At 50.9% G+C, this 12521-nt stretch overlaps 1 protein-coding gene across 1 annotated transcript; it reads right to left on the bottom strand.

The window, feature by feature from the left end:
• Window positions 1-864: 864 nt before the first annotated feature.
• On the bottom strand, window positions 865-9816 carry LOC308152966 (four and a half LIM domains protein 3-like; the record flags this gene model as incomplete). Its single annotated transcript, XM_080526037.1, has 5 exons — window positions 865-1329; window positions 2654-2840; window positions 3289-3458; window positions 8037-8211; window positions 9661-9816. 5 exons carry the CDS (start codon window positions 9814-9816, stop codon window positions 1175-1177), a joined length of 843 nt encoding a protein of 280 aa, XP_080382163.1. The 3' UTR covers window positions 865-1174.
• Between the last annotated feature and the right edge of the window lie 2705 nt (window positions 9817-12521).

Here is a 12521-nt window from a genome sequence, read left to right on the forward strand (position 1 = left end):
GTCTTTTGTGATGTCTGAGATGTTTGTAATGAAATGAAGTGTTTGTAATGTCTTGTGTATTTCAGGAAGACTAGAGGTTGCTACGGCGCCAGTCTGAATAAAGAAACACTAATTTAGCAATGAACACTCACAACAAAGGGGACAAACATGAACCATGTGATGTTATTGAGAGAGTGTTCTCAGTAATACATTCCACTCTAAATAAAGGTTGCATTACCCTTCTGGGACGTATTGCCAGTTGCCCTTTTGTCCACTATTACAATGGGTTTTGTGTATTTCTTTTCCCCTCATTGGATTCCATGGTACCGTGAGATGTGGACACCGGGCAGTGGGCACGACGTTGGCACAGTCATTGTAAACACAGTCAGATGTGTTCATCCAGCCTTCTCCTTGACTAAAAGCACGCTCGATGGGACATGACTATTGAAAGTGCTAAAGTAGATTCATCTGGGGCAGAGGAAGCAGACCTCAGTGTTTATGTGTAGAACGTGATGCTGAGAAACAGTTTCACATGAGCGGTGTTCTCAATGGAAGGCAACGCACACGTCAAAGACAACTACAAATCCCATAATTACACATCTTCATTTGAATGCAGGTTTAATGTAACAGTACATTTGGTTCAAATGCAGCACACTTTTATGGTTTGAGAAGGATAAGTTGAGAGTAAAACATTTAAAATATCATTGACAAGCTGAACTTATAATATGAGAATACTTTTTGATATAGCTGCAATAAAATGGAACTAGTAGACGCGTAGTAGATGTGTTGTACAAAATATGTGTGCATTGATAAGCATTAAAACTATATTTCAGCATAGATTAAGTGCAGTAATATCTGATACTGTATGCTTTGGGATAATAATCTTTGAAGTGCAAAAAAATATATATTACAAATATTTCAAAAGGAAAAGCTATAAGACATCATACTTGTTTTGCTGACTTTATACATACATTTCAATGTGCTTTATGTTGAATAGACATGTGAACCACAGAGGCGTGAATGCAACAATGAGAAACAGGTTTTGACAGTGTTTCTCATTCTAGACGGAGCAGTGATACATGGAGGTTTAGAGAGTTATCTGTGGACAGCAACCGAAGCGCACCCTACTGCGTGTTACACAAGCTTGACAGTTTTTTTGTTTGATGGATGGTGACGCTGGACGGAGAGAGACAGCTCATTGGTCGTTGTCGTTGCAGTCTTTACACAGGATCTGGTCCCGGTCGGGGAAGAAGCCGGCGCCCACCAGAGAGACGGAGCACAGCGAGCACTTGAAGCATGGCTGGTGCCACTGCCGGTCCTCGAAAGACACGTACTTCCCCTCTCCGAACCCTGGAGGAGGAACGAAGAAGAAAAAAACACACTTGGGAATTTGATTATAGAAATATGTCTGCAATATGGCTTTTAACCTGACTGACTCTTCCTTTCGATGACAGGCGTGTTCTAAACAAGACGTTCTAACAACATTAAGATGGAACATTGGAGATGTCACGTTCCCTGGGTCATTCTATGGTTGGCTAGAGTAATCACACTGAAGATCTGCCAGTTCCCTTGTCTTCTGTGTTCTTCAACGTTCTAAACATAGCCAGGGGCTCTGCCAGCACGGCTCTGTCTCTGCTCTGCTCTGCCAGCACGGCTCTGTCTCTGCTCTGCTCTGCCAGCACGGCTCTGTCTCTGCTCTGCTCTGAGCTACCCTGCCTCCCTATTCTCTCTGAAGACATACCCTCCCTCCCTATTCTCTCTGAAGACATACCCTGCCTCCCTATTCTCTCTGAAGACATACCCTCCCTCCCTATTATCTCTGAAGACTTACCCTCCCTCTCTATTCTCTCTGAAGACATACCCTCCCTCTCTATTCTCTCTGAAGACATACCCTCCCTCCCTATTCTCTCTGAAGACATACCCTCCCTCTCTATCCTCTCTGAAGACATACCCTCCCTCTCTATCCTCTCTGAAGACATACCCTCCCTCTCTATCCTCTCTGAAGACATACCCTCCCTCTCTATCCTCTCTGAAGACATACCCTGCCTCTCTATCCTCTCTGAAGACATACCCTCCCTCTCTATTCTCTCTGAAGACATACCCTCCCTCTCTATCCTCTCTGAAGACATACCCTCCCTCCCTATTCTCTCTGAAGACATACCCTCCCTCTCTATTCTCTCTGAAGACATACCCTCCCTCTCGATTCTCCCCCCTCCTCTCTGAAGAGTGCACACTCGTACACCCCCCTACATGGGTTTCAAAAGTGTCCGTGCCTATACTGCTCCTATGAGTTGAAATCCATGTGGGATAGAGCACACTTTCAAGTTGTTCTACTCGAAGGCCGTGAGAGTCTTCTGAAGTCTTCTAAGAGTCTGGGACACACGGGGATCGTTTCACCTCTAACGTGTACTGTCCCCTGTCGGCCCAGCCGCCCCAGTGGAAATGGGCGTGTGATGTATTCACTGTTGCTATGGTTTTGTTAACGCTATGCATCCTGGGTATACGCTATGCATCCTGGGTATTTAAGATGCCATGTTGTTCTGTGAGCTTGATCTAACGTGGGGCTCCACAGTAGAGAACAATAAATACTCAAGTTACAACCGTTGTCTGAGTAGTACATGTTATACAGGTGAGGTTCATAGTCCTCAGGATATAACAGGGCGGAGGCACTGACCTGTGATGGGCGTGTTGCAGGCGGCACACTTCTGGGCGTAGAGGTTGCTGAAGCACTTGACGCAGTAGGGGCTGTCCCCCTGGGAGGTGAAGGGCTGGCCGGCCAGGGGGGTCTTGCAGCCCGTGCACAGGAAACACTCCTTGTGCCACGTCTCGTCCTTGTAGGTCACGCCCCCTTTCGCCAGCGCCTACGGAACACAGAACACCACCCCCGTCCATCATCCACCTCCACAACCTTCGGTGATCTCAATCCAATATTCCTCCAGTCTATTCTATTTGTTTACTTTCTATTCTATTGCTTTCTATTATTTTCTATTATTTTCTATTCTATTCTACTCTATTCTATTCTACTCTATTCTATTCTACTCTATTGGAGGCAGACTGACATCTCCCATACAGTGTGAAAGGCTATTGTGTTGTTTTTGACTCTTTATGCCTTTGGCATAAATAGTGTATTGTGGCATAAGTACAGTGTTTTGTGGTGTGGTGATTGTGTTTTCCTGTCTGCTATGTTTAGTCTTTACTAGTCTTAAATTGGCCAACCTCCTACCAACTTCCCTCCATGGAAAAATACAGTATGATCCTATTGCATATCTCAGTGTCAACAACAGTGACATGGGACAGGACGTGTGTCACCTTTTTGCAGTGGCTGCATCGCGGGGCGAACTTGCCCTCGTAGCAGGGCACACAGTAGTAGTCCTGCTTGTCTGGGACGAAGGACTGAGCCCCGATGGGCTTCTCACACCCATGGCACATGAAGCAGTCCTCATGCCACGTAGAACCTCCATACTCCAACTTCTTGGAGCCTGCCAGGCGGTGAAAGAGGGAGAGAAAGAGAAAGAGAGAGGGAGAGAGAGAGAGAGAAAGAGAGAGAGAGAGAAAGAGGGGGGGGGAGAAGGGAGGGGGTAGATAAGGGATGGAGATGGAGAAGGGCAGGTGGAGGGGAATGAGAGAGAGAGGGGTGGTGGTGACAAAAGAGAGATAAAGAGATAAAGAGGAGGGAGAAGACAGGTTTTTATTTCACTCCGTCTGTTTGAAGTGATCACCGGAGACCAAACGCTTGTTTACTTTATGCCATATCAGCCACTTGAATTCTGGACTTGAATGTCACATATCTCTGCGTTGCGTAATCTTCAAGTGCTCACACGCACAACCGACATAGCCGAGCTGGATGACTCAGTAATAGCCTAACCTGTTTGTACACAGCACTCAATACGCCTCACTGTCATCTCTGCTCTGACACAACTATTCAGGCGTGGCATGCCAGAACAAATCACCTCAACGGGCATGCTTGGTTGCGAAATACGACGGTAGAACTCAAATGTCCTGGGCTTCACCATGTTACGGGCTTCATGTGGAATTGTGTTTGGTTTTGTTTCTGAGTGGGGCAGTCCCATTCCTATTTTTCTTTTTATTGGACAGACACAGTGAAGACAGACAGGACAGTAAGGAGGAGAAGGTTAGAGACGGCATGTCAGCAGGGCATGGGCCGGATTTGCATATGTGTGCACTGTAGACCGCGGTGCTAGACCACCGGACCACCCCAGGCCACTTCATGGGGAATTGTTGAATGCCTCGATATACGATGCAGTTTAGTTTTTTTCCTAATGTCTTGCGCAAACACACACTTCCCCCCAAGCACACCATAAAGTGTACCAAATAAGAGAGCCAGACACGGCTATGAAAACGAACATCAAATCTCTTAATCATTGCCCTTGTTTTTACCAGCTTAGGAACCAAACCACCTGGGGGCGGTCAGCCAGGGGAACGTACAATTGGCTGCTTTTTTCAGACGGGCGACTCGGGGAGGGGGGGGGAGGAGGGGGAGCGTAGCGTTAAACTGCGTTCCGCTGCTGAACAGTAACCCAGACTTAATAGCGGTTGGAGTTCTGGAGAAACAGGCAGAGAAATAAATAAACGTCACCCCCACCCACACCTCACCCCCACCCACCCCCACCCCTCACCCCCACCCCCACCCACACCTCACCCCCACCCACACCTCACCCCCTCCCACACCTCACCCCACCCACACCCACCCCTCACCCCCACCCCCACCCACACCTCACCCCCTCCCACACCTCACCCCACCCCCACCCACACCTCACCCCCACCCACACCCACCCCTCACCCCCACCCACACCTCACTCCCACCCACACCTCACCCCCACCCCCACCCACACCCACACCTCACCCCCACTCCCACCCACACCCACCCCTCACAGGCTGTCTGAAAGGAGACAATCACACTGCCACATCTCGGCTGTCGCTGTCACACATCACACCCTCTCTGCTGTCTCACCCTCTCTGCTGTCTCACCCTCTCTGCTGTCACACCCTCTCTCTGTCTCACCCTCTCTCTGTCTCACCCTCTCTCTGTCTCACCCTCTCTGCTGTCTCACCCTCTCTCTGTCTCACCCTCTCTCTGTCTCACCCTCTCTCTGTCTCACCCTCTCTGCTGTCTCACCCTCTCTGCTGTCTCACCCTCTCTCTGTCTCACCCTCTCTGCTGTCACACCCTCTCTCTGTCTCACCCTCTCTGCTGTCTCACCCTCTCTCTGTCTCACCCTCTCTGCTGTCTCACCCTCTCTGCTGTCTCACCCTCTCTGCTGTCTCACCCTCTCTCTGTCTCACCCTCTCTCTGTCACACCCTCTCTGCTGTCTCACCCTCTCTGCTGTCTCACCCTCTCTCTGTCACACCCTCTCTGCTGTCTCACCCTCTCTCTGTCTCACCCTCTCTGCTGTCTCACCCTCTCTCTGTCTCACCCTCTCTGCTGTCTCACCCTCTCTGCTGTCTCACCCTCTCTGCTGTCTCACCCTCTCTGCTGTCTCACCCTCTCTGCTGTCTCACCCTCTCTGCTGTCTCACCCTCTCTGCTGTCTCACCCTCTCTCTGTCTCACCCTCTCTGCTGTCTCACCCTCTCTCTGTCTCACCCTCTCTGCTGTCTCACCCTCTCTCTGTCTCACCCTCTCTCTGTCTCACCCTCTCTGCTGTCTCTCTCTCTCTCTGTCTCACCCTCTCTGCTGTCTCTCTCTCTCTGCTGTCTCACCCTCTCTCTGTCTCACCCTCTCTGCTGTCTCACCCTCTCTCTGTCTCACCCTCTCTCTGTCTCACCCTCTCTGCAGTCACACCCTCTCTGCTGTCACACCCTCTCTGCTGTCTCACCCTCTCTGCTGTCTCACCCTCTCTGCTGTCTCACCCTCTCTCTGTCTCACCCTCTCTCTGTCTCACCCTCTCTGCTGTCTCACCCTCTCTCTGTCTCACCCTCTCTCTGTCTCACCCTCTCTGCTGTCTCTCTCTCTCTCTCTGTCTCACCCTCTCTGCTGTCTCACCCTCTCTGCTGTCTCACCCTCTCTGCTGTCTCACCCTCTCTCTGTCTCACCCTCTCTGCTGTCTCACCCTCTCTCTGTCTCACCCTCTCTGCTGTCTCACCCTCTCTGCTGTCTCACCCTCTCTGCTGTCTCACCCTCTCTCTGTCTCACCCTCTCTGCTGTCTCACCCTCTCTCTGTCTCTCTCTCTCTCTGTCTCACCCTCTCTCTGTCTCACCCTCTCTCTGTCTCACCCTCTCTCTGTCTCACCCTCTCTCTGTCTCTCTCTCTCTCTGTCTCACCCTCTCTCTGTCTCACCCACACCTGCTGTCTCACCCTCTCTGCTGTCTCACCCTCTCTGCTGTCTCACCCTCTCTGCTGTCTCACCCTCTCTGCTGTCACACCCTCTCTCTGTCTCACCCTCTCTGCTGTCTCACCCTCTCTCTGTCTCTCTCTCTCTGTCTCACCCTCTCTCTGTCTCACCCTCTCTCTGTCTCACCCTCTCTCTGTCTCACCCTCTCTCTGTCTCTCTCTCTCTGTCTCACCCTCTCTCTGTCTCACCCTCTCTGCTGTCTCACCCTCTCTGCTGTCTCACCCTCTCTGCTGTCTCACCCTCTCTGCTGTCTCACCCTCTCTCTGTCTCACCCTCTCTGCTGTCTCACCCTCTCTGCTGTCACACCCTCTCTCTGTCTCTCTCTCTCTGTCTCACCCTCTCTCTGTCTCACCCTCTCTCTGTCTCTCTCTCTCTCTGTCTCACCCTCTCTCTGTCTCACCCTCTCTCTGTCTCACCCTCTCTCTGTCTCACCCTCTCTCTGTCTCTCTCTCTCTCTGTCTCACCCTCTCTCTGTCTCACCCTCTCTGCTGTCTCACCCTCTCTGCTGTCTCACCCTCTCTGCTGTCTCACCCTCTCTGCTGTCTCACCCTCTCTGCTGTCTCACCCTCTCTGCTGTCTCACCCTCTCTGCTGTCTCACCCTCTCTGCTGTCACACCCTCTCTCTGTCTCACCCTCTCTCTGTCTCACCCTCTCTCTGTCTCACCCTCTCTCTGTCTCACCCTCTCTGCTGTCTCACCCTCTCTGCTGTCTCACCCTCTCTGCTGTCACACCCTCTCTGCTGTCTCACCCTCTCTGCTGTCTCACCCTCTCTCTGTCTCACCCTCTCTGCTGTCTCACCCTCTCTGCTGTCTCACCCTCTCTGCTGTCTCACCCTCTCTCTGTCTCACCCTCTCTCTGTCTCACCCTCTCTGCTGTCACACCCTCTCTCTGTCTCACCCTCTCTGCTCAACACAAACTCATTAGTCATTTTTTAAATGCTGGACTGGGTGTGTGAGCACTCTTACGCTGAGTGACACCTGGGTGACTGACTGAGACAGCGGGGACTCTCTCTCCCAGGTGGAGTGGTGGAATGAGGAGTGGTATCAAACACGTGTGCTTAGAGACCATTCCTTGTTCTTTTCCCGGCATTAGAATGAGCCTGTCCTCCGATTTCTACCTCCACCTGCCTCCCCTGAAATACAGTATGATAGGTGACCCGTGGGTCAGACTCATGGTCAATGGCCTGGGGTTGGGTAAGTCAGAGTACCTGTAGCTGGTGTTATACTGGTGGTGTACTGGTGGTGTACTGGTGGTGTACTGGTGTTGTACTGGTGGTGTACTGGTGGTGTACTGGTGGTGTACTGGTGGTGTACTGGTGGTGTACTGGTGTTGTACTGGTGTTGTACTGGTGGTGTACTGGTGTACTGGTGTTGTACTGGTGTTGTACTGGTGGTGTACTGGTGGTGTACTGGTGTTGTACTGGTGTTGTACTGGTGTTGTACTGGTGTTGTACTGGTGGTGTACTGGTGGTGTACTGGTGTACTGGTGTTGTACTGGTGGTGTACTGGTGGTGTACTGGTGGTGTACTGGTGGTGTACTGGTGTTGTACTGGTGTTGTACTGGTGTTGTACTGGTGGTGTACTGGTGGTGTACTGGTGTACTGGTGTTGTACTGGTGGTGTACTGGTGGTGTACTGGTGGTGTACTGGTGGTGTACTGGTGTTGTACTGGTGTTGTACTGGTGTTGTACTGGTGTTGTACTGGTACCTGGCATGACGGTCTTGTCGCAGGCCACGCACTTGGAGGAGAACTCGTTACAGTAGCAGTCGTTGCACACTAGCGCCTCCTCCTGGCTGGTGAAGGGCTCGTCCGCCAGGGAGCGGTCGCAGCGGAAACAACGGAAGCAGTGCTCATGGTAGTGCCTGTCCTCGTAGAACAGCTCCTGTAGGGAGGGAGGGAGGGGGGGAGAGAGGGAAGAGAAGGGGAGAGGAAGGCATAGGGGGAGGAATGGAGGGAGGAAGGGATGGGGGAGGAAGAGATGGGGGAGGAAGGGATGGAGGGAGGGAAGGGAAGGGAAGGGGAGAGGAAGGGATGGGGGAAGGAATGGAAGAGATGGAGGAAGGAAGGGTGAGTCAGTGTGGAGAACAAGAGACATAGAGATGGAGACACCAGCAGACATGACATCTTTACCTGTCACTCTGACAAGGCGCTACATAGGATGTACTACACTTTGTTAACAAGACCGTTCCGCTGAATCATCAATATTAACCACATAAGTAAATATTGAAACAGCGTGCCGCAAATAGCATTTCTTACAAGTCCACTGCTTACGTTCCGGTTCAACTTTAGTGCAAGCAAACACTCCCCGTTAGCAAACATCACATGATTAATCGGTCGCAATAATATGTTCTGAGTCGCAATATTCTGAGTGAGAAAAAATAAAATAATAATCCATTCTGACGTGCGGGGTGCTTCGCGGAATCGGCGGAGGGAAAGTGACTATGAGAGATGAGAGCTGTGTGCCGTGCGCAGGAGGGAGGGAGGGAGGGAGGGAGGGAGGGAGGAAGGGAGGGAGGGAGGGAGAGAGGGAGGGAGGGAGGGAGGGAGGGAGGGAGGGAGGGGAAGGCCAAAGCAAACAGGAGCTTCATTTACCGCCAGCCCCCTCAGAGGGAGTCCATTAATCAGGGGTCACCCTCGCCCCTGTGGCGTTTTAGGGTGTTCCTCTACGTGTTTTCTTCTTTTTTTTACGCTAACCACCACGCTAACCCTTCATGTCTGACGGAGCGGCTCGTTGGGGATTCCAGACGTCTCGGTGTTGCCAAGCAGCAGGAAAGTTATGTTTTCTAAGAATTCCAGCTGTTTCGAAGAATTCTTTTAGAAGTCGGTTTAATTGGACCGGTCGGGCCGATACACACATACACACACGCACAACACACACGCACAACACACACACGCGCATGCACACACACACGCGCAACACACACACGCACAACACACACACGCGCATGCACACACACACACACACGCACAACACACACAAACATTCACACTCATGTCCTTACACACACACATACAATGTTATTACACTCTCTCTCACACACACACACAGACACACACACATGCGCATTTATGTACATACATGCACACATACAAATGTTATTACTCACCCACACACACACACACACACACACACACACACACACACACACACACACACACAAACATGCACACATAAAAACGTTCACAAACACAGAGAAGTGACAGATCAAAAATGACTACTGTCATTCAAACATACAGGAAACACAAACCTTACCCCAATATACAAACTCTCTCTCTCTCTCACACACACACACACACACACACACACACCCTCATGTTCCACCATGCTTACCCGGGCATTGTGTCCGATGAGCTCCTTGCACTCCTGGCAGGTGTTGGCATACAGGCGGTCGTAGCAGGGGATGCAGTGGGGGCTTTCCTCCACCTGGATGTACTTGCGTCCGTACAGAGACTCCTTGCAGTTCCCGCAGTCAAAACGCTCACTCATGATCAGGTCTGAGGTCTGTCCTGGTCCGCTGCCCTGAGAGCAGAGGAATCACAAACCACTGTCAGTGTGTGCTGGGTGAGGGAGGAAGGGGGCTGTGAACATGTGTGGGAGAAGGAAGGAGGGGAGGGAGGGAGGGGAGGGGGGAAGGGGGGAGGGGAGGGAGGGAGGGGAGGGAGGGAGGGAGGGAGGGAGGGTGGGAGGGAGGGAGGGGAGGGAGGGAGGGAGGGAGAGGAGGGAGGGGAGGAATCAAATGAGCAAGAGAGAGAGAGAAAGAAGGAGAGAGTGAGGGTAGGAGAGAGAGAGGAACAGAGACGGGTGGTAGTAGGAAACAGGACTAATATAATATTAATATAGAGCTGCTGGTTGTAATGGGATTGAACTGTCGCACACAATCTGGAGGTTTGTTGTTGTTGTGGTTAGGAGCGTTGGGATCTGTGATTAACAGGAAGCAGCTGAGCGGGAGAAGGGGAATGGGACAAGTTCCAACGCTCACAAAAACTCCTATTTCAAGAAGTGTTCAGTTCAAACAGAGGCACGGGACACGGTTCCAAACATTGACACAGAGACACAGTTTCAACCAAACAACAAGAGTGCAAAACAGCCGAGTATCATTTTCCATTTTGTAATGATATGGCTTCTTCTCTTATTTCATTGCTCCTCTCTCTCTCACTCCCAACAAGAGTGCACTCGTCATGCATTTCCCTGTCCTCCTCATTGTAAGAAAACCCCCTATGGCAGTTTTGGTGTCTAAAAAAAAAAACACTAAACAATATTAATTGTAGAGTGCTGCGCTGTGGCACAGCCTTCTCCATTTCAAAGACCATTGCTGGGGTTGTTTTTTTTCCGTTCAAACTCCAGTTCTATTTCCAGGCCCCCTGATAGGCTTTCACCCCCGGGGGAACATTCTGGACTACGCTGACCAACGAGGTGATTGACATCTGGTTGGTGAAGAGGAAGGCCGAGGGTGGAAATGTGCCTGCAGGGTCTTCAGGCCGTACTGAGAGAGTAACTTCATCCTCTGAGAGAGTAACTTCCTCCTCTGAGAGAGTAACTTCCTCCTCTGAGAGAGTAACTTCATCCTCTGAAAGAGTAACTTCCTCCTCTGAGAGAGTAACTTCCTCCTCTGAAAGAGTAACTTCCTCCTCTGAGAGAGTAACTTCCTCCTCTGAGAGAGTAACTTCATCCTCTGAGAGAGTAACTTCCTCCTCTGGCTGTCTGGTCGCCGGGGGGAGTTGATGGGGTATGTGACCCCCCCAGGCCAGGTCCATGTACACAGTGGAGGCTGGAGGAGGTAGAAATCGGAGGCCAAGCTCATTTCCTAGCATCAGCCCAATAGAGCTCTCAGGTCTTCTGACGCTGGTTTTCTCTGTGTACCACGTGTAGAAAAGAAGAGATTTGGTGAGGCTGCATTCTCATTTTATGCACCCAGATTGTGGAATGGTCTGCCAGTTTACATTAGGGATGCAACCTCAGCAAATATGTTCAAGTCAAGACTAAAAACCTTCTTTTAATATTGCCTTTAAATGACTAAATCATTAAATGATGATTATATGATTGCAGGAAAAGTGCTATACAAATAAAGGTTATTATTATTATTATGGTTATTATTATTTGTAATCCATGAAAGGGAATGAGGGATGGTCTGGAACAGACACACGTGTTTGTGGATGAGGGTCAGGCCACACAGAGGAGGCTGGCGGAGGTAAAACAAACACGTGTTTGATACGTTCCTCCTTCTGTCCCCTGCATTACAATGAGCCCCGTCCTCCCATTTCTACCTCCGCTGGCCTCCCTGGTACCCAGCAGCAGAGAGGAACGCTGGCCTCCCCTGGTACCCAGCAGCAGAGAGGCTGGGAAACAGGAGGCTGAGAGCTGCTCTCCTCTGGGACAGGAAAGGGCATGTTAGGAGACCATGCCATGGACTGGGTATGAACGGGGGGGGGCACATAAGACTGGAATTGCAATGACCGCAGAAAGTCTCCAGAGTTTAGGTATCGCAAGCTCAAGAAAACAATGTCAGGACCATGGCATTTCCAAACGCTGTCCAAACGCAGACACATAAATGTTTTCCTTGGCAAATGGTTTTTGTTTAGCTTCTCTTTTCTTTTCTTTTTTGTCGAGGCAGGGGGGAGGGGGGGGGTCTCTCTCGTTCGGGAGCAGAGGATATTCATACTTTGAAATGCTTTCAAAATGTCAGAGAGAGAAGGTGGGTGAGCAATGGCTGAGCAGCTGAGAGACTGAACAGGCGGTTCTAATGAGGTGGTGAGGGGGGTGAGGTGGGGGTGAGAGGGGAGGGGGAGGGGGGTGATACTCCCCGGGGGGGGGGAGAGAGGGATAAGCTCAACTCATGACGTGCGGGGCTCCGTGTCAGAGTGGTGACTGGACCAGGATGCTAACGACGCCTACAACCTCATTTCTCAGAAACGCTTCGCTAGGCTACGCCGACGGCCTGATATAAAACAGAGGGGGCGGGAGAATACAAGCCTTGCTTCATGAAAGGAATTCCAACGAGCCGGTTGCGTTTTTCTTTTCTTTTTTTGCATTTAATGCGCCGGAACACCACAAGTTATTTAGCATCTGGTCCATTAAGGGGGGGGGGGTCAGCACGAGAGTTCCATTCAAATGACGACACCCTATTATCATTTACTACAATTTAACCCCCGGGGAGGGTGGGGGTGGGGGGCCGCAATACATGGCAAACACAG

This window comes from Nansenia antarctica (genome assembly GCF_963989245.1).
Source record: "Nansenia antarctica genome assembly, chromosome: 3".
In the NCBI taxonomy this organism is placed as follows: Eukaryota; Metazoa; Chordata; class Actinopteri; order Argentiniformes; family Microstomatidae; genus Nansenia; species Nansenia antarctica.